At 49.1% G+C, this 22,543-nt stretch overlaps 1 protein-coding gene across 4 annotated transcripts in view; it reads right to left on the bottom strand.

The window, feature by feature from the left end:
- CABIN1 (calcineurin binding protein 1) overlaps positions 1 to 22,543 on the bottom strand; it is a 1,446,726-nt gene that overhangs the window by 1,084,143 nt on the left and 340,040 nt on the right. For all 4 annotated transcript variants that reach the window (XM_086942778.1, XM_086942776.1, XM_086942775.1 and 1 more), the window contains exon 12: positions 11,678 to 11,814. In XM_086942778.1, the coding sequence (XP_086798904.1) occupies positions 11,678 to 11,814 (137 nt within the window). The remainder of the gene's footprint in view (positions 1 to 11,677; positions 11,815 to 22,543) is intronic.

Here is a 22,543-nt window from a genome sequence, read left to right as displayed (position 1 = left end):
CCCCTGTTCGTGTTTTTATTGTATGTGGATTGCGTATTAGGTTTGTAAGTAGAGGATTGCTGCGATGTGTTACCTCGCGCTCCTCCTCTATAACTTGAGCGACGAAAGGAGCCTCTGTGTTGTTGGGACTGAGGGGCTCCCATGGACTTTGCAGTTTCGGTGTCCTTTTTATTTTGTCCAGAATTGAGTCAACTGCTGGACCAAACAAGAAATCTGGATTTATAGGCTGGTTAAGAATTGTGGCCTGTACTTCATTTTTTAATCCAGATATGCAAAGCCATGCGTGCCTTCTAAGCAGTACGCTTGTGTTAATAGATCTGGCAGCTGTATCTGCCGCGTCTAGAGCACACTTAATGGAGGCATTGGTGATGAGCTTTCCCTCTTGTATAAGTTCATCTGCCTGCTCTTTGTAATGCTCGGGTAAGTATTGGAGAAGTCCTTCTAAAGTATCATAGTGTGCTCTGTCGTATCTGGCAAGCAAGGCCTGTGTATGGGCTATTCTCCATGAGTTTGCTGCTTGAGCTGCTACTCTTTTGCCTGATGCTTCTAAAATCCTAGATTCCTTGTCAGGAGGAGGAGCCTCTCCAGTTGTTTGTGAATTCGCACGCTTTTGTGCGTTGGATACCACCAATGAGTCTAAAGGCAATTTTCCCCTGATGTATGTAGGGTGTACTGGTGCAGCCCTATACTTCTTCTCTATTCTAGGGTTGATGACACGTGCCCTAGCAGTGTCTTTGAAGATGTCATTTGCGTGCTTTAGGACGCCCTTTAACATGGGGAGAGATTTGACCCTTCTTTCTGATGTTGCCGGCGTATGAAATAGAAAGTCCTCTTCTATAGCATCAGAATGCATGTCTACACTATGGTAGTTTGCAGCTCTGTCTATTAAGGAGTTAAAAGCCACTGTGTCTTCTGTGGGTGATGGCTTAGCTGGGTATACTGTAGGGTCTGTAATGGGTAGAACCCCCTCATTGTCTGGCTCATCTCCATGGTTGTGTATTGTGGTCTACATATGGGTTTTGTATATCTCCAAAACCCACATCTGTATCCTGATCTTGGTTATAGTCCGAGTGTGCAGGTGAATATGGTGTGTATGGAGTAGCAGGCATAGCTGGAGAGATAGGTTGGAAAAGAATAGGAGAGGTAGCACAGTCTCTCTTCTTTTTGAGTGGAATTTTAGAAAAGTCTTCACTAGGCACTGGTCTTTTTTTCCTTTTATAAACAGTTACTTTCCCAGTATTTGGGTCAATATATAGTTTTGACTGAACTTCTGTGGATGGGTCTGGATGGATGATCTCCTCTTCCACAGTCTTTTGCCTTGGCACTGTAGTTTTTGGTTTGACCTTTTTCGGTTCAATGCCTTTACTTGGTTCGACCGCTTTTGTGCCTGGATCTGTTTTTGAGGCTTGGCGACAGGTTTTGTCGGTCCGACGTCTTTTACAGGTTTCACCACTGTTTTTGGACCGAGTGGTTTTGTCGGCTCGGTAACCTGTTTAGGTGGCAGAGGTGTTTTCGGAGCCTGCGTCTTTGGCTCGATGGGCTTCGCCTCGACCAATTTGGTGTGGTCTACCTTAGGTTTCGGTTCGACGACTGCCTTGGGCGTAGCCCTTTTGCCTTCGTCGACAGGCTTCTTTCCTTTTTCGCCACTCGAACCCGATTTGCTCGAGTCGACGGGCTTTGGCTTCGAGGTCGATTCGACGGCCTTTGGCTTCGAGGTTGATTCGACGGCTTTTGGCTTTGAAGGTGTTAAGGAACGGTGGCCTTCGGGTCGGCGCCCTTTGGCTTTATCACCTTTGGTTCGGCGACGTTCGATCCGAAGACTGTTGTGTCGATGAGTTTCGGTTTCGATGGAACCGGCCTTGGATTACGTGTCTCAGAAGGCTCTTTTTGTATGTTCTTAGCCGGGCGGTATGGCGGGGCTGTAGAACTAGTATCTTGATCTTGGCTAAGGCCTGCTGGCGATGCCTCGACCTGAGTCTCTGATATTGGTGTAGTGTCTGTATGGGGCGGTGTACTCACGGTTCGCCCCTCGTCATCATCGGAGTCGTCTTCGACAGCTACGATATCTTGTTCGTATTCTTCGACATCGACGATCTGTTCTTCGTTGTCGATATAATATTCAGAGTCGTGCTCGGAGAATTGATCTCCCTCTTGATCCGAGTCTTCGCCGTCAACCAGTTCTTCTTCATCATCGAAGATATTCTCGGGCTCTGGTGCCGACCTCTGCATTTCTTGCCTTGCCGCCCGTCGATTCCGGATCGTCTTTTTGGACCGGAACTGGGCACAAGCTAGGCAATTGTCTTCATTATGATCTGAAGACAAGCATTTGTTGCACACTGGATGTTTATCGGTGTGCGGGAACTTCGAGTTGCACTACGGGCAGTATTTGAAAGGGCTTCGTTCCATCGACCGTCGGTCCACGTGGCGTCGAGAAGGCCTAACGACCTGATTCGACGACCTGAGTGCAAACTAATGTTAAAGAAGGTTATCAGTACTGATCGTGAACAATACCGACGAAAACCGACGGCCTTTTGGCCTTTTGAAAACTTCATCCGGACCCAACACTAGGCGGCGTTCTATGCACAGATATGAATTCAGCAGCCCACATGCCTCGAACACACGGGTTCCTCGCCTTTGCCTTTCTCCTGCCTACAGGCCCAGTTCGGACTTACACCCATGGACTTTTACAGATTCCTTCATCTCAAATCATTAATTTCAGCCCTTTCCATCTCTCCTTCCGATCCGTCACTAGCCAATAGGCTATCCCAACTGGTACAAAAGGGTCATACAATCTCCATGATATATTAGATCCTCGCCCCTATTCCACAAAAAGCACACAGGAAATGTGAAACATCCTGGGAGAAAGAAAACAAGCATTTACAATGCAATAGGTCTCGCCTTCGCAAAAGTTAGAGCTATTGGCAGTGTAAACGACAAACGTTTTATTGAGGTGTTCGTTTTGAAAACAGATAAATAAATGGCATTGTCATTTACAATGCCAATAGTTTAATCTCTCGGCAATGCGAGACCCATTGTATTTGCAATGCAATAGGTCTCGTATTTACAGGAGTTAGAGCTATTGACATTGCAAACAACAATGTGTTTTATTTAGGTTTCAAATACCAAAACATAAATAAAAGGTCTCTCACACTGCGGTCTCTCACACACTGCTGTCTCTCTTACACACACTGCTGTCTCTCTTACACACACTGCTGTCTCTCTCGCACTGCTGTCTCTCTCACACACCATGCTCTCCCTAGAACACACACACACTGCTGTCTCGCACACTGCTGTCGCTCTCACACAAACTGCTGTCACTCACACGCGCGCACACACACACACACACTGCAGTTATCAATTTGACCAATTCTCTCTAGTTTAATCAGGATTCACCGCCCTACCCATCAGATGGAAGATTATTATAAACTCCTCCCTTGTCAAAGGCACTATTCACACCTCCCTAAAAATTGGAATAATCTGCTCAATTCTCAAACACCCTAAGGCGAATCCTAGCAGCAACAAAAAAAGCATCATCCCATTGCTGCTCTAGTGTTTGAAGTGACAAAAACTAAGACTACTGGAATTTCTGTAATCCAGCTCCAAAAAAGCAATACAGAAAAAGAACACCTTCTACGCCTTTGCTCTGAGTGGAACTTTTGCATTAGACAACTAACTTTACCATCTGCTGAAATAAAATAAATTTTAAGACCAGCTAAAACGAACTAAATCAAACAAGGTGTTCACCAGCAAAGACATTTTAAAACAAGTCACACAAGCCCCAGTAATATCAAGTCTTAAAATTGGAACTCCAATCTGTATCTCTGTTTGCCTGATAATTTGGCCAATCCCAGTAGTACTTACAAAGTTATCACTGACCCTATTCCTGTTTTTTTCCCTAATGTCCCAAGGCAGGGATTTCACAACCAACTGCAGGGATGACACTTTCACTGTGATGTGTAGCAATGTTATGGTGTACAACCTCTAGACACAGACACATCGGTCCAGCACACAGACACACCCAGCATGCATATGGGGTGCAATTCAAGATGAATAAAATAGTTGTCGTGTGCACGAGAAGGACCTGCCAAATATTGATGCGTGAGTCAGGTGTTTTCGCTGCTGTGCCTGCAACGCACACACTCCCCGCCCTTCTCAGAACACTGGTTCCTCTTAAGATGAACTGGTGCGATTCACAAGGGGCAAGAAGTGTGTATATTGGACAGAATGCACTACAGACTAGCTTGTGGTTCACATGTGCAATTTGCTAACGGTGTAACTTGATCCCCCCTGCAGGATTAAATCAATAGGAAGTCACACACCACAAAAGAATATTTGTGATGACCTGGGCTCCAAACATCAGTAATAATAAACAAAGTTACACACCAGCAATGTTTTCGTGGCTGGAGAAAAATCATAACAAGGGGGAGGGCTAAAAGTAAGGTATTTTAGTGCAGCTGGATACTCGTGAAACTCTTCATATCTAAAAGTGAGAGACAACCTAATAAGATGCTGCTGCGCAAGAAGCCACTAGTTATCCACACACAGAAGTTAGGAGGCATTCAGTGAATGTCCTGAACAAATAAGAAATCACCTACCATGCACAGCATGTGGCCAATAAGCGTGCGCAAATAAGTTGTGCAAAGACGTATCTTTATCTTCCGATTTAAAAGTTGATTCTGCACAGAAAACACGTTGCTTGAGTGTGAAAACTTACCGAAAAGCACATTCAGTAATGTCGGCTTGCCGGAGTCACAGACGGAAGCACTTCACGGTAAAGCAGCAGGAGTGCACGCCGTATGGTTGCCTCCGTTCTCAAGTTGCCCAGATGTTAGAAGGTAGCGAAAGCAACCAACCGGCCGGCCAGCCAATTGCATCGCGGCCCGGCCGGCCAGCCAATTGCATCGCGGCCAGGCCGGAAGTCCCGCCTCCTCGAGCACCTGAGAAAGGAGAGGAAAAGTCTTCCCGCGGCCCGGGGCTCCCGTGAGCTGCGGAGTGCCCCGGAGCGGCCTGCGCAGAGGAGTAGCTTTTGTCCCGCGGCCCCGGAGAAGAGCTGCAGAGCCGAGGAGTCACACCGGGAGCAAAGAGAAGTGCTGCGGAAAGAGCCCCGAGGAGCGGGAGCTCTCGTGTAGCCCCCGCCAGCAGAGCCCGGTGAGTGTTGTCAGGTGGGGGGAGAGCTGCGGCGGGGGCGGGGGAAAGCTGGGGCGGGGGAGGGGGGGGAGGTGTCTTTGTATGTATGCGGCGGCCGGGGGCGCTTCTGTGTATGCGGCGCGGGGGCGGGGGGCAAGTGTCTCTGTATGTGTGCGTGCGTGTGTGTAGGTGCGCTCCTGCGTGTGTGGGGCGGGGGGGGGGGGTGCGCGTGTGTGTCTGTGTGTGTGTGGCCCTTCCTGCCTGCGTGTGCATGTGTGTGTCTGTGGCAGGGGACGTGCATGGCGCCGGGCTGGGCATGCGCGCTCACGAGGTAGAATCTCCGGCAGGCGACGCTCGTGACAGTCTGCAGTCCACATTCCCCTGAAAGTGATTGCATATGTTGTCTCGCTAGACGCAAAAGCTTTGCTTTTGCTTTCGTCTAGCGAGACCTAAAAACTCCTCAAACATACTGTTTGATTGGGATAAGATAAACCTCACTCCCTTCCTTAGCAAAATCTCACCCATACTTTCTCAAACGAAACTAATGATTATAAATCGAACATATTGGACTCCAGAGAAACTTTTCAAACTTAAACTTCTGGATAGCAGCAACTGCTGGAACTGCAAGCTTCAGGTTGGTGACTTGGCACACATGCTTTTTAACTGCCCGCTATTACAATCTTACTGGGACAGGATTTATAGTTACGTTCAAGCGACCTTTCACTACCGTCCACCAAAAGAATTCGCCTATGTATTACTAGGAGCTATAGATCCCCATCTGAGAAATGTTGAAGACTGACATTTATTGGATCTCATGCTCTCCCTAGGGTGCAAGGTTGTACTAAGCAAGTGGAAGAACTTCACTGAGGTCTCCTTTAAACTGTGGAAAGAGTGGTTGTTTTCATTGAGAGGTGTGGACAACGAGGCTCTTCACACTTCACCATGGCGCAAATCTCACAGGAAGCTTTGGGGCTCTCTTGACTCCTTAGAGCTTTGCCACGACCCTCCATAAATTCATCGACCTGCAAGGTATTCATACTGCCTCAGTCTCGGTCAGTGTCAATCCACCTTGACTTAGCGTTGCTCTGTTGTCACTGGTTCAATAACTGCCAAGAGGCTAGATTAGCTGGTCATCTTTATTTCCTTATTGTTCTTATTCTTTTTCCCTTCTTTATGTTCTATAATTTGTCATCATTTGTTGCTGAGCTGGCGCTGTTTTCTCATCTCAGTGCAACATGGACTCACTCTTATTCTTTTATGCTACTGTTGTATATTGGTACCATCATACTTTGTTTTCTTCTCCAGGATGTGCTTATACCTTGATTGTCAGCTCTGTAACCTTGGTTTTTGTATTGTCCTCCCGTCTGTGTTTTTAATAAATAAAAACGATTTGAACTTAAAAAGAATGTTGAACAAATTCAAACATTCAACTCAGCGCACAGATCTGAGCCTAAATTCATTGTTTTTTTGCTCCCCTTGCTATATGCAAATAAGTCCTGACTCGGTTCCCCATTGGAATAATCCTGCCCGAACCTCCAGGCCAGATCCTCCCTGAACCGGAAACAAGCATCCTGGGACAGATTTTGGGGTGGTTTCACCCCTTATCAGCCAGGCTATCTTGACCCCAGTGACATGGAGAGCATAGGACCCACGTCTGGGCATACCCATCCCACTCAAGGGGACAAAAGCAAAAAGAACAACTGATGGACAGAATGTTGAACACTGTCAAACACTCACCCAGTACAAAGATCTGAGCCTTAATCCATTTTTTTTGCTCTCCAGGCTATTCCGGTTTAGACCCAGCCATATGCAAATCAGTTGTGACCCTGTTCTCCATGGAAACAGTCCAGCCCGAACTAACAGGCCAGGTCCTCCCGGGACCGGAAACAAGCATCCTGGGACCAGTTTCAGGGTTTCACCCCTCATCAGCCAGGTTAGCTTAAACCCCAGTGACATGGAGAGCATGGGCCTCCCACAATGGGCATAACTGTCCCACTTGGGGTGACAAAAGCAAAAAGAACAATTGATGGACAGAATGTTGATCAATGTCAAACATTCACCACAGTACAGAGATCTGGGCCTAAATCCATAGTTGTTTAGCTCCCCACGCCATTCCAGTTTAGACCAAGCCATATGCAAAGCAGTTTTGTCCCTGTTCCACATGGGAACAGTCCAGCCCGAACTGCCAGGCCAGGTCCTCTATGGACCGGAAACAAGCATCCTGGGTCCGTTTTCAGGGTTTCACCCCTCATCAGCTAGGCAAGCTTGACTCTAGTGGCATGTACAGCACGGGACCCTCGTCTGGGCATACCCGTCCCACTCGGGGTGACAAAAACAAAAAGAACAATTGATGGACAAAAGTTTCAAAAGAATGGTGTTGGAAACCAAACATGATAGAAATTGTCTGGGCCATCACAAAGCTAGGTTTACGTCTACATTTAGAATGCTACCACAGGGCAATATATGCTTCCACATGTATTTCCACATATACAATATGATGCACCCTGCCTCCTGGGCTATAGTAGGCCTACGTTAGGGGTAACTGGCATACATTAAAAGCAGCGAGGTGACCCTGTCACACATTGTGTGTGCAGGGTCAAACTCGAGCAGGCAAGCTGTTCGTGCAGGGCTGACATGGCAGACTTGTAGACTTTGGATTTACTCAGGTCACTCAGTGTAGCACAATACATGCTGCAGTCCTGGTACCCCCTTTACACCCCTGCCCTGGGTACCACTGGTACCCCGTACAAGAGCCTTACAGGGGTGTTAAAGTACTTGCCAATTGGATGTGCCAATTCACATTTACAGTTTTAGGGAAAGAGCAGAGCATCTAGCAGTTCAAATGGGGGCAAAAAGTGTGGGGGCATCAAAAAACAGCCCAGTTTACTACAGAGATTCATAAAACCTTGAGTTTGATCTGGGTAGATTTTGTTGACTTCTCAGTCATAACACTAGGTGACTGGTTAAAAGGTAACAAAGTGCAAGACTATGATGGACTTTATAATCTTATTATGAAAGTTCATCTGTTAAGTAACTGTGTTTATCTAAAATCAAATCGGTACTTGGTAGACCTAGGTCAAGTTTCTCACCAAGAATTGGGAAAGAAGGCTGACCATTGGGTCAAGCCTGGAGTATCCAAAAAGTCTCAGAGGTGGTAACCAAAAACAATGGGTTGCTAATCCCCCCCCCACCCCCCCCCACTTACCCCTCCCCCCAAGGGGAAGAGCCCCCATAACCCCCAAGGGGAAGAGAGTGGGTAATCTAAAGATACAAATAAAGAGCCCTGTAAAGGACTTAAAAAACCTGTCCAGGAGGGTAGACCCGAGACAATACACTTACCAAGAGAGGTTACCAGGGTTAAAATGTGGATCCCAAGAAGGCTTGATGCTTCAAATACAAAGACAATGAGCAGTAAACTTGTGACCCTATCTGTCTCAAAAAAGAATTCCTCTAGTGCACCTCCAGCTACTTGAGTGGTAAGTCTCTACATGTGATACTTGGTGTGCCCTGACCAGGTCAGAGAGCACACAGAAGATACCCTAATCTCTGAGGGTGGGGTGGATGTAGCTGCCCCGACTGACTGGCCCACCAACATGCAAAAATACAGACAGCAGCCTATGATTAATGGGATCAGAGAAGAGGCACTGAAAAATACAGGTGCAAGTGTCACCATGGTGACTGAAAAACTGGTACCTCCTGAACAGTACATGGCTGGACAAACGTATTCAGTAACCAATGCTAATAATCTGACTAAGGTTCATTCCATGGCTATGGTGTCCCTGGATGGGGAGGGGTTATTGGCCAAAAGAAGGTGGTCGTTTTCTCTGCAATTTCTGTTGAATGTTTGCTTGAGAATAAACTGGAGTCCTCAGCATGGGCTGAGGTAGATCTAAGGTCCCATGCAGCCATGCTAGGAATCCCTTAATGGGTATGCATAAAAATCTGAGCACAGAGCAAAGCCCTGGGTGAAAAAGAAGAGTTGGAATCTGGAATAATGACCCAAACCTCCAAGAGAATAGGTAAACAGCCTGGAAAACCAGCTTCTTTACAGCCACAAGCACAGGTCCCCTCTCCTCAGGGAGAATCCCTGTCAGCCCCAGAGGGAACTGAGTACCAGGATGGTAGGCCTTACACAGCTCTTAGACCCAGGGGGACCCACTACTGAAGAGCTGTGCCAAGGACAGAGGACCTGCCCTAACCCTTAAAGTCTTAGACAGCAATCTGCTGCACAGAAAGAGAGAGATATCAATGGTTCCCACAGAACCTATTGGGAGAAGAGACTCCTGTATACTGTGGCCAGAGACCCCAAGCCTGGTGCCACTAGAAGAGTGGTAGCTCGTCAGCAATACAGAGAGTTTCTACTCTCATTGGCCCATGACATCTCCCTAGCTGGACATCTTGGCTAGACCAAGACTTAGAGTAGGCTAGTCGCCAACGTCTACTGGCCAAACATGTCCCAGAAGGTGAAGGGGGTTTGTAACTACTGTGTGACTTACCAAGCCAGTGGCAAGGAAGGTAAACCACCCAAAGGTCCCCTTAATTCCACCACCAGTGGTTGAGGTTCCCTTTGCAAAGGTATGGGTTGATGTTAATGGCCCTCTGGGCCGTCAAACAGCATCAGGTAACAGATATATACTGGTGCTGGTGGATCATGCCATAAGGTACCCTAAGCTATTGAACTTAGGATTGTCCCTGCTCCGGCAGTTGCCTGAGCCCTCTTAAGTATGTTTACAAGAGTGGGTTTTCCTAAGGCGGTAGTAACTTCATGTCTGGCTCCCTAAAAGCCATGAGGGCTAAGTGTGAAGTGACATACAAGTTTTCCACCCCATATCACCCGCAAACAAATGGTTTAGTTGAGAGATTCAACAAATTCATGAAAGGTATGGGATGTCATTTTGCCATGCCTGCTTTTTGCTTACAGAGAAGTAACTCAGAAGGGAGTAGTGTTTTCCCCCTTTAAACCTCTGTTTGGGCATTCTGTGAGGGGACAAGTGTGTATAGTTAAAGAAGGCTGTGAGAGCCCTCTCAAAGAGCTTTAACAAGATATTGTGAACTATGTGCTTGGCCAATGGTCTAATATGGATGAGTACATAGGTACAGCAGCCAAAAACCTTGAGGCCAGCCAAGAGCTCCAGAAGCATTAGTATGACTAAAGGCTACACTGGCAAAGTTCCAACCAGGGTGTGACATAGGAAATATTGTCTGGAGCAAAGCATTGTTGAATATAACCACAGTGTGAAAGAATGAAGTGAGGTATGGGAAAAGAGGGAGCAGAGCGGGCAAGGGAAGAAATGGAGTTCCATGGAGTAAAACGAAGCAAGAATGGGGGTGGGAGGAGAGTGACTTCGGTAGGCTAAACTATGTAGAAATGGAGTTAAGTAGTGGTACTAATCTGATATCTATGTACTTTGTTGTAAACATACGTAGTTCATAAACCTTTAGTGCTCATTTTGTAGTAGGATTTGTAGGCAAGATGTGTGTTTACTGTGGATTTACTTTTTTGATGCATAGGTCTAGTTTATTCCATAGCTTGTCTGGGCTCTGGACTTTGAAGTTATTGAGTGTTAAAGATTTCATTTAATATGTTTTGAATATCCTTCCTAAAATTGATTGTCACAAAAATGGATTTGTGACAGTTCAGGCATTGGGCTGAGTCAAGGAGACCCAGACCCAGCTTAAAGAGTTTTTTCTGGTGTCCAATGAGCTTTGTGTTAAGTCCAAAATATGTATTGTGAGGGGATTGGTATCCGTATCGTTTTATTTTTGTAAATAGCATTAAAGTACTTTTCCTTTCTAAAAAACAAAGCTCTGTACAATGATTTATTAACTGTTATTTAATGCTTTTCGAGTGCTGAGTCCCTAACCCCATACCACCTTGCGGAGTAAGCCTTGGACTTCTCAACTTCACTACCATGACCTGAGAGTTAAGTGCTGGAATGGTGTACTTGGTGATCCGAGTTGAATGCAATAGTAAGGTTCTGCCCTAGGACATAAATCTCTGATTCACGTGAATGAACCCAGTAACCCCTGCCTACTCAGGGACTTCTGAAAATATCCCTAAGACCGACACACCACCCTCCAATTCTTAACCACACAAACCGGAGTCAGCCCTGATCAACAGCTCACATCCTCTAATCTCGGACCACACACACAGGAGTCTGCATTGAAGTGCAGCATACTCACCACTGCAGGCCAGGAACTTCTAAGCACCAGCCCGCAGTGGCAGGCACCACATGATCTCTAAACAAGGAAAACCAAGATCAGAGTTACTATCAATAGGTATCTCAGACCCTGCAAGATTGACCAACAAACTTGAAATTCCACAGTCTGAAAGCAAACCTTCTTTATGACACATCCACCGAAGGAGGAATATTCATAGATGGGCATCTCTTGCCCACAACCCAAGTACAGCCCTCCAAAGCAGTAAGCAGCTCTTCAATCAGATTAGCAGAAAGGCTGACTGAGGGAAGATGGTGAGTGTGACGAGGGTCCAATGCAGTGAAGTAAGGCTGGGGCTCTCAAGGATAAATAGCCTTTATCATTTCCTTACCAGATTCCATAAAGGTAGTGGAGTCAAATGACATCCTGAGTGGCCCAATGTGGACGAAATCCTCAGGCTTCATCTCTGACGGCATCTCGTAGCTACTGAACAGATCATCCTCTTCATCTGGGTCATGTTTACGAAGCCTAAAAGGTACCAAATATTACAATTGTTATTGATCATCAGCTTTCTATCTATAGTGCTTTTTACTGTATGTCTTCATAAGTCAGCACCATAGAAACAACAAAACTCAGTATAACCCAATTTAACAGTACTCAAAGGATCAACCAACTCTGAGCACAAGGCGGCATTGTCTTGGTCTCTTTTCATCCTGGTGGATTCGCAAACAATGACTGCAGACTAGTAGTTCTGATACAGGCATAATGTGTCCCAATAATGAAAAATCGATCACACCAGCAAAATATATTTCTTTACATTCACTATGTGCAGAAAGACTTCTAGTCCCACTTATTACATTTAAGACCAGTTATTTCTGATCAAGTGGTGTAATCATCCCCAAATGTGTAGAAGTGTTCCTGAATGATTGTACTTTTAGGGCATTATCAATATGCACTTTGGTATTATGCTATATGTCCTCACTATCAACAAACAGAACACTGTACGCAACATGGGTTTACAGTAAGTAGCTCAAATAAAGGGGTAAGGGTGTTGCAGGGATACAGTACTGAGACAAGTTTTACAATGGAGGAAAGATGCTGTGGCAATACTTACACGCAGGTCTGTGAACGTGAGGTGGGCAGTAGTATTGCAGGTGGAAGAAGGGTTGGGGTGATAACTCATCAGGTGTGGTCTACCCTTGGGTGTGACTGCATGAGCTAGTTCTACTTTACCTAGAATTATAACCACAAAACACCAGGTATCTAGTCATACCCTTCCTGTATTTCCCAATTCCTATCCTGACATTGTTTATGATGCATGTCATGCATGTTCCACCAGAAGTGAACTTAGGGTCCAGGTACAGCAGAGACAGAGCTGACAGGCTTGTGGACTGTGCTGCTGGTGTTGAAAGCGAAGAGTGTGGGTAGTAGAGGACAGTGAGAACCTCAAGGATTAGTACAGTCCCATTTTACTTGCAAAGCCCATTGATGATGGATGTTTCTGTAATGAGGAAGCGCTTCCCTGGAATCAAATTCATGTAAGTATCATTGGCAAGCAGATTGTGGCTTCTGTCAAGATGGAAAAGAGCCAGAGTCTGGACAGGAGTTTTGAAATCTGCTTTTGGTAGAAAGTGCTTTACTCTGCAGTACAGGACCAACTGATGCATGGCAATGTTTCTCCTCTGTGAAATGTCATCTTCAAAGTGGACGTTGTAATCAAAGTAGAGAACTAGCTTTGCTGTTTGCAGTCACTGCTGATGAGCACAAATTCCGTTTTGTTGGGGTTCTTTGTAGGGCAGGCCTTGGAATCCAGGCTTAGATCACAGCAAGGCAGTCTAATGATCGCGGTCGCGGTTGCGGCCTGATGAGACTTTCAGATAAGGTTTTGTGTCACCGGCTACAAGTGAATTTGGATGTCCTCGCCAGGCAAGGGACTCCTGAGGGTTCCATGCACAGAAAAAGATCACTTGGGAGAGAATGGAGGCTTGGGGGACACTACAGGTGACAGAGATGGGTTTAAATCAAGAGGAACACATCAGGACCAGATGCAGCTGTTCTTCAGGTATAAGTCAAACAATTGGAAGGTTATTTGGGATATATATTAACGTCACATGAGTGTCGATGGTTTTGGAGGCTGCAGAAAAGTGGTGAAAAGACAGGGGAGGAGGTTGCTTTTCACCTTATCATGGAGTTCTTTAGTGTAGTAAAGGACCTCTTTTTGTATTATCACCCCACCCACAAGTTGTGGGACTGATGCTGCTGCTTTTTTCTGACTCTGTAGTGTACTGGGCCCTGCTTTCCAGGTCCCAGCGTATGCGCTCTGACCCCCAAAGTATGTGCACAGCTGTCTAATACTGGACTGGCTTAGTTCACTAACTCATAAGTTCCTAGAATATGGTACAAGAAGTACCCAGTAAGTTAAAGGTCACTAGTGGACTACAGCTTACTTAATTGTGCCACTACTACAGTGAAAAAGAAGAAAATGTGACCCAAGGCCTGACACTGAGGTCTCAATGGGCACTGTTAAAACTGGAAACTCGTCATAATAAAACTAAAACCTTTTGCTAAGTCAAACATTTCCTTTTTAATATTAAAAAGCCACTACTCATGAAGGCCTTGTTAGCCCATTAGGCAGGGTGCTTAATATTAAAAAAAGGGCATGTTCCTTTGGTGTTTAACATGCATTCCATGTGAGAACAAGGCGCTGCCGTTTTCACTGTAGCAAGGCCAGTGGTCCCATTGGCTAACATGGAGTTTCACTAGCCACTGCGCTAAGTAATAACTTCCATTTGAGAAAACCAAAGATAATACTCCAAGGTATCAAGTTAATCATTACATTAAGCCTGACTCATTGCTGAGATCGGATTTATGGTAACTGTTAATAGGAATATGATGTTAGAAAGTCACCACTTCGGGGAGAGGAGCCACGAGCGAGACCAAGATGGCCGCGTGAGCGCTCGGCTCCCGAGACCCCAGCTATCTCCAGCATTATCCTGTCATGTATCCTGTGCCCTGAGCCGGTATTTGGATGGCGGAAATGAAGCGACGCCCGACGCGGTGTTTCTTGGCTGGCTCCGGTGTCGGGACCCGGAGATACGCCGCCTGAAAGCCTGAGGCCCACTGCCCTCCAGGCCGGGGGCTAAAGTAAATCCTGACCCCGGCCGCAAGTTGCACAACAACGGGGCCAGAAACCGGAAGTTACCGGTCCGACCGCACATACGTTTTCACACTTCACCCGGCCTGGCGGTGATCCGGATTCCGGCCACGGACCTGCCCGGCCACAGACATTTACGGTGATTGAGGGAATAATACCGCCCGGAGGGCCAGTGAGACGGACGCACCGCCACATGGAGGCTTGAGCAGGGGAAAGGTCGCGGTAATCCGCCGCGCACTCTGTAGGAGGCGAACTGTTGCTGGGGTCCCTGGGGTTCAGAGTACATGGCGCAAGGCCCCCGGGACCGAGAGGCCAAATTTTGAGGGGTGTGGCCGGGCAAGGATCCCCATATTGCACCAGTCGGATGCCGGGGTCCCATCATAAGTATTGAAGGAGGCGAGAATACAGGGAGCAGTCGCGGAGACGCCTGGAAAAGAGAAAAGGCCGAGTGAGGTGCTTTGGAGGGACCGCGTCCAAAATGTTTGCAGGCAGAGGTGGTTGTCTGAAAGAGCCAATGTGGTGCATATGGTCCAGACACATCACTATTGTACTGGAAGTGAAGGGCACCATCTGGGGCTGTCTTGAGATTTTATGCTGAAAGTGCGGCCCGGCAGAGGTCATAGGCCACGTCTCCCACTGCGTAGAACACGGCTGTCTATAACTGAAGTGAGGTGTGGCCGCCGTGACAATTGTCTCTTGGTGGGACACCCGGAGGGTGGCCTGACACATGCACGTTTCCCCGGGGGAAGGACTCAGTGGCTGAGGCACCTATGGGGGGCAAGGGTCTTCAGTGTATGACAAGCTACAGCCGACCATCAACGATCCCGGATCTAAGGTGCTCAGCTAAGGCCAGCAGCATACCATGGGGGAGTGGTGATCGCAGTGATGGCGAAAAAGCCTGATTCAGACAAGACTATGCCCATGTCCATGTCCTCGAAAGGGGCAAAGCAAGTGCAATCTAACAAGCTAGACCGCTACACGATGCCTAAAGGGTCCCTGGTGGAGCCTAGGAAGACCCTGTCGTCGGGGGAGGCACGTATGGTGCCCTCACGGAGCCAATGCTAACAGATGTCATGGCTGCGATAAACGGGGTCCAGTCTTCGCTGGGGGAAAAAATGGAGTCCTTGGACAATAAACTAGACGCGGTCACGATTGAGGTTAATCTGATACGTGTAATCTCAGTAAGGCCAGCAAGAAGGTAAAGTCGCTTGAAACCAAGACTGCTAGACTGCTAGTCTAATGGACGATGTGGCGGTGCTGCAACAGGAGGTACGTGTCCTCAAAACCTCTCGGGACGCCACGGACCGGAAGCTCAACGAGTATGAAGGGAGAGCCAGGTGCAATAACATACGCATTCTCGGAGTGCCCGAGAAGTCGGAGGGTCCGGCGCCGGATTTGTTTGTAGAGGATATCGTCCTTAACCATCTCAAGCCGAAGGGTCTCAGTATTTTTTTTCACTATTGATAGGGCTCACAAAGTGCAGGGAGGGAGACCTAAACCCGGGTCGCCTCCTCTCCCGATGATCGCCAGAGTGGTTAATCTTCGCCATCATACAGGCGGCACTGGCGGGGACCCCACTGAATACGAAAACACAACTCTCTCCTTCTTCCCGGACTTCACCCAGGCAGTGCAGAAACTAAGGCAAAGATTCCTCCCAGTGAAAAAGAAACTTAGAGTTAAGGGACTGCTGTATGTGATGATGTATTCGGCTCGGCTAAGAGTGGAAATTGAGGGGAAGGCTTGGTTTTTCGATAACCCAGAAGAGGCATTGGACTGGATTGATAGTAGGCCCATGGTTGGGGCAGAGGAACACGAACGCAGGGATGTGGAGGAAAGACTTGAACAGTAAAGCTGGTGGCCATAGAACTGTTTGCACTGTTGTAGAGACTTGGATGTAAGGGCGACTCTGCAGCTGTTTCTTCCTGGACCTGGTAGACTTTACTATGGCTGTTAACTAATTCAGGGCACAAGATGTTACTTTGGGGAGGGGCGGGGCAATGGTTACCTCCTCGTTAATACCTCTAGTTAATTTATCGGGGGGATATTGATCGACAGGCACACTGCGAGTTGGGGATGGGCGTTTGCCATATGCAGATGTGCAGGGAGGGCTGGTGGAATGTGGGGTGGGTGAAGAGGTTTGGCTTGGAGATCCTATTGTACGCAGTAATGTTTGCATTGTTTTTCTTGAATTTTTTTCATTTATGCATCAGGTGGCAATGTTACATTTAGACAATACTCATATTGGTCAAATGTCCTATGTTAGCCAGGGATCCGGGATAGAGGTGCAGAGCTGGAATGTGAATGGCCTGGGAGACAGGATCAAGAGAGGAATGGTTAATCAGCTGGTGAGAAGGCATTCTCCAGATGTAGTACTATTGCAAGAGACATCTCATTGGCAACCGCTGCATGGCTCTCCATAAAGGGGGGTATAAATTGGTGGCTCATGCTGGATTTACCATGGGGTCCAAGGGAGTCGGTATTTTGATGAAGAACTCCCTTCCCTTAACAATCTAGGCTGCCCAGTATAGCATTCTCTAAACTCACTCTCCCATGGTACGTACGGTGGGGGGATTGGACTGCCAGATCTGCGAAAATACTATTGGGCTTCACAACTTGCGGCGGTGAACCATGTTGTGTAAGGACCCCCAGGGGATTCAGGATATGCCATGGATCGTGGGCCGGCGCCAGGTGGGGATTTCACCAGGGCGCTTTATGCCAGGCCTAGGCGGTTCTCACTAGCGGGCCCAACGGCACATCCAGTCCACACGTGGCATGCGGCCAATAGATATCTTGCCTGGGAAGGGAAACTAACCTTAGCCACCCCCTTAAGGAATTCTGAGAGACTTGGGAGCTTGTGGAAATCTAAAGGATTTGACAAGATGGATCTCATTGGGATCACTCAGATCAAAGACGTGTGGGGAGGGGACATAATACACACATTCGACTCTCTCAAACAGCAATACAGCCTACATGATAGTGAGTATTATTGTTACCTCCAGGTTAGACATGCCCTTCTCACGCACATACCTAGAGACACCACGCTTCCAGAGGCCTCTCCTCTCGAGGATCGAGTGTTAGATGGGCACCTCCCAGAGAAGACTATCTCTTTAATATACAAAAAGCTTAATAATATGGAGGACCTGCTGGGACTTATCAGAACGCAGTGGAGTGCAGATGGGATAGTGCTAGATGACGAAGACTGGACAGAGGCGATTTCCTCCCCGAGGGTGGTGGCAATACAGATGAGACTTAGGCTGTTGCAACCAAAGATCTTGCACAAGTCGTATATTACAGGGCCTCGACTGGTACGTATGGTCAAATGGAGAGTGGGGAGTGCCGAAGGGGATGTAAAGAGCTTGGCTCCTTTATGTATATTCTGTGGCACTGCATGGAAGTACAGGAATATTGGACGAAGTTTCATGATGAGATATGGGACGCCCTGGGGGAGGAGATACGACCAGAGGCCCGGAGATGTATACTGACTGTGTGGGAACCCACTGACTTGAATGTGTATCGGAAGCAATGGGTGACACTGGCGTGTATGAGAAACAAAATATTGCTCACCTGTGGGGAGCCAGCCAGCCACCCCGGGTTACCAAATGGGCAGAGGACATGGATTGGTGTATGTTCAGGGAGAAGTCTGTATATGTGGCCAGGGGTTGTCCAGAGAAGTGGGGAAAGGTCTGGGGGGCCTGGAATAGCCACCAGAGAGATTTGTGCGCCCCCGGCGCGACGAGTAGAGGCGGAAGCGCAGGAATCCCCGTGATCCATAAATCATATATAGTCTTTGTAATTCTGAACGAGCAATACTTTATTTTGACCAATTAGAAAACTGTTGACGCACCTGATGTTTTTCTTTTTCTTGCCAATTTGTTAATAAAAAGATTTACAAAAAAAAATGAAAGTTACCACTTCATTGCCCAGACCTCTGCTAGCCTTTCCTGTCTATCTACAACACTTGCCACCTGAAAAAACAGGCTGCTTCCCTGCTCGAAAGTCTGAAGCACTCTCAGGAACAAGCAGCAAAGAGGGGTGTTGGTGAGTGGAGTTGCCGCCTCCTTCTGCGGGATACCAACCAGGTGGTGTCCACAAGTGGTCCAGCTTTCCTGAGGCTGTTGGCTTAGTGAAGCAAATGCCGATCACACATCGACAGACCCGGTCCTTTGTGTAGGCATACAGGCTGGGTATCCCATCTAGAGGGGAAAAACCCGTAGCACAGTAGTTCTTTCAGGAGAAGTGGCTCATTTTGCTGGGTACACCAGAGAGGTCTGAAAAGGGCTCCTCTCAGGAGACGAAGGCATGAGCTATCTGAGTTCGGTAGAGTGGGGTCTCCAGGGATTTATTGCATTTCCTAAAAGAGAACTCTAGTGATTTAATTACCTTCGACAATTCGTATCTCTGGTTTCCCACAATAGATTTTTATCCTTTTGGTGTCTATTTTAACATACAAAACCAATTTATTTTCACAACTTGTTATTTAGGTCTAAGTCTACCAGACAGTGCAGCTGCCTGCCTGCTAGAGGATTCTTGAGGACATTCTGAAAGCTGGCCAAGAAATGCATTCTGACAATTGCTTACCATTGGCTTTGTGGTTTGTAACTCACACTTTCTTCCTTTTTATTCTCTTGCTTTATTTGTGTTAGACTGTCCAACATGTCTTTGTCCCTCCAGTAGAGCATAGCCTGTTTACCACCTCTATGGCTCCTTGTATTCTTCCACAAGAGGTGTGGCTCACTGGTTAGAGGCGGCAGACCTGTAAGCAGAGAACGGCCCGGGACCAGGGTTCAATTCCCGACGCGACAGGGTCGTGGACCAGGGGTCAACGGACTCGATAATTCTCGCCTCAGTGCCTACTCTAACCTAGGAACACACTCGGTAACTCTGGGCATTAAGCTTGCCTCGTCTCTACAACGGCCCCCCACAGACACCAGGGATGCCTGGTTTCACCCTGGAGATACCCAGTAAGGGACCATCTCACAGGGAAAACCAGGACGGGTTCCCCAGCGGTCTGTAGCGCCAGGACACTCTGTTAGAGTAACAGTGCGCTTTACAAATATCCCACATTTACATTTACAAGTGCGTGCTTTCTGTAAACAGGCCGTTAAATGTTGCTCTTATCTTGCCACATTTGCTGTGTATTCGAATGTCAGGCTCTGTCTTCCAAGGGAGCTTGGTGTTTACTTTTCTTTCTTGGACTTCAAAGTGAAAGGATTTATTTGACAATCTGGGTCTGTGAAAGGAAAGTCTTTTCTTCTAGCACAAAACAATTTAAATGTCTGTAAATGCATTGCGCAAATATTTCAGAATGTATCAGAATTAGGAAAGCAAAAATGAAGCAGCTGTTTTGTGATTCTCAAGTATCGCGGAAACAAATATTTTAATATGATCAAAAAAATCACTAGGTGATGCCATTTCCATACATTATTGATAGTGAGCTGCAGAGTTTTATAACAAAACTCCACTCCCCTCCCCTCTGCAACACTCCACTTCCCTCCCCTTCCCAACCCTCTGCAACACTCCACTCCCCTCCCCTCCCCTACATTCCACTCCCCTCTGCAACACTCCACTCCCCTCCCCTCTGCAACACTCCACTCCCCTCTGCAACACTCCCTTCCCCTCTGCAACACTCCACTCCCCTCCGCAACACTCCACTCCCCTCCCCTCTGCAACACTCCACTCCCCTCTGCAACACTCCCCTCCCCTCTGCAACACTCCGCTCCCCTCTGCAACACTCCACTCCCCTCCCCTCTGCAACACTCCACTCCCCTCCCCTCTGCAACCCTATGCAACACTCCCCTCTGCAACACTCCCCTCCCCTCCCCTCTGCAACACTCCACTCCCCTCCCCTCTGCAACCCTATGCAACACTCCCCTCTGCAACACTCCCCTCCCCTCCCCTCTGCAACACTCCACTCCCCTCCCCTCTGCAACACTCCACTCCCCTCCCCTCTGCAACACTCCACTCCCCTCTGCAACACTCCACTCCCCTCTGCAACACTCCCCTCCCCTCTGCAACACTCCCCTCCCCTCTGCAACACTCCACTCCCCTCTGCAACACTCCACTCCCCTCTGCAACACTCCACTCCCCTCTGCAACACTCCACTCCCCTCTGCAACACTCCACTCCCCTCTGCAACACTCCACTCCCCTCTGCAACACTCCACTCCCCTCTGCAACACTCCACTCCCCCCTGCAACACTCCCCTCCCCTCTGCAACACTCCCCTCCCCTCTGCAACACTCCCCTCCCCTCTGCAACACTCCCCTCCCCTCTGCAACCCTATGCAACACTCCCCTCTGCAACACTCCCCTCCCCTCCCCTCTGCAACACTCCACTCCCCTCCCCTCTGCAACACTCCACTCCCCTCCCCTCTGCAACACTCCACTCCCCTCTGCAACACTCCCCTCCCCTCTGCAACACTCCCCTCCCCTCTGCAACACTCCCCTCCCCTCTGCAACACTCCCCTCCCCTCTGCAACACTCCACTCCCCTCTGCAACACTCCACTCCCCTCTGCAACACTCCACTCCCCTCTGCAACACTCCACTCCCCTCTGCAACACTCCACTCCCCTCTGCAACACTCCACTCCCCCCTGCAACACTCCCCTCCCCTCTGCAACACTCCCCTCCCCTCTGCAACACTCCCCTCCCCTCTGCAACACTCCGCTCCCCTCTGCAACACTCCCCTCCCCTCTGCAACACTCCGCTCCCCTCTGCAACACTCCGCTCCCCTCTGCAACACTCCGCTCCCCTCTGCAACACTCCGCTCCCCTCTGCAACACTCCGCTCCCCTCTGCAACACTCCGCTCCCCTCTGCAACACTCCGCTCCCCTCTGCAACACTCCGCTCCCCTCTGCAACACTCCGCTCCCCTCTGCAACACTCCACTCCCCTCTGCAACACTCCACTCTCCTCCCCTCCCCTCTGCAACACTCCACTCCCCTCTGCAACACTCCCCTCCCCTCTACAACACTCCCCTCCCCTCTGCAACACTCCCCTCCCCTTCGCAACACTCCCCTCCCCTTCGCAACACTCCCCTCCCCTTCGCAACACTCCACTCCCCTCCCCTCCGCAACATTCCACTCCCCTCTGCAACACTCCCCTCCCCTCTGCAACACTCCCCTCCCCTCCGCAACACTCCCCTCCCCTTCGCAACACTCCCCTCCCCTTCGCAACACTCCCCTCCCCTTCGCAACACTCCCCTCCCCTTCGCAACACTCCACTCCCCTCCCCTCCGCAACATTCCACTCCCCTCTGCAACACTCCCCTCCCCTCTGCAACACTCCCCTCCCCTCCGCAACACTCCCCTCCCCTCCGCAACACTCCACTCCCCTCCGCAACACTCCACTCCCCTCCGCAACACTCCACTCCCCTCCGCAACACTCCACTCCCCTCCGCAACACTCCACTCCCCTCCGCAACACTCCACTCCCCTCCGCATTACTCCACTCCCCTCCGCATTACTCCACTCCCCTCCCCTCCCCTCTGCAACACTCCACTCCCCTCCCCTCTGCAACACTCCACTCCCCTCCCCTCTGCAACACTCCCCTCCCCTCCGCAACACTCCCCTCCCCTCCGCAACACTCCCCTCCCCTCCGCAACACTCCACTCCCCTCCGCAACACTCCACTCCCCTCCGCAACACTCCACTCCCCTCCGCAACACTCCACTCCCCTCTGCAACACTCCACTCCCCTCTGCAACACTCCACTCCCCCCTGCAACACTCCCCTCCCCTCTGCAACACTCCCCTCCCCTCTGCAACACTCCCCTCCCCTCTGCAACACTCCCCTCTCCTCTGCAACACTCCCCTCCCCTCTGCAACACTCCCCTCCCCTCTGCAACACTCCCCTCCCCTCTGCAACACTCCCCTCTCCTCTGCAACACTCCGCTCCCCTCTGCAACACTCCGCTCCCCTCTGCAACACTCCGCTCCCCTCTGCAACACTCCGCTCCCCTCTGCAACACTCCGCTCCCCTCTGCAACACTCCGCTCCCCTATGCAACACTCCACTCTCCTCCCCTCCCCTCTGCAACACTCCACTCCCCTCCCCTCTGCAACACTCCCCTTCCCTCTACAACACTCCCCTCCCCTCTGCAACACTCCCCTCCCCT

The sequence above is a fragment of the Lissotriton vulgaris genome, chromosome 11 (assembly GCF_964263255.1).
Source record: "Lissotriton vulgaris chromosome 11, aLisVul1.2, whole genome shotgun sequence".
Taxonomy (NCBI): Eukaryota; Metazoa; Chordata; class Amphibia; order Caudata; family Salamandridae; genus Lissotriton; species Lissotriton vulgaris.
The sequence above is the reverse complement of the archived record's forward strand: the minus strand, read 5'-3'. Positions and strand labels throughout refer to the sequence as shown.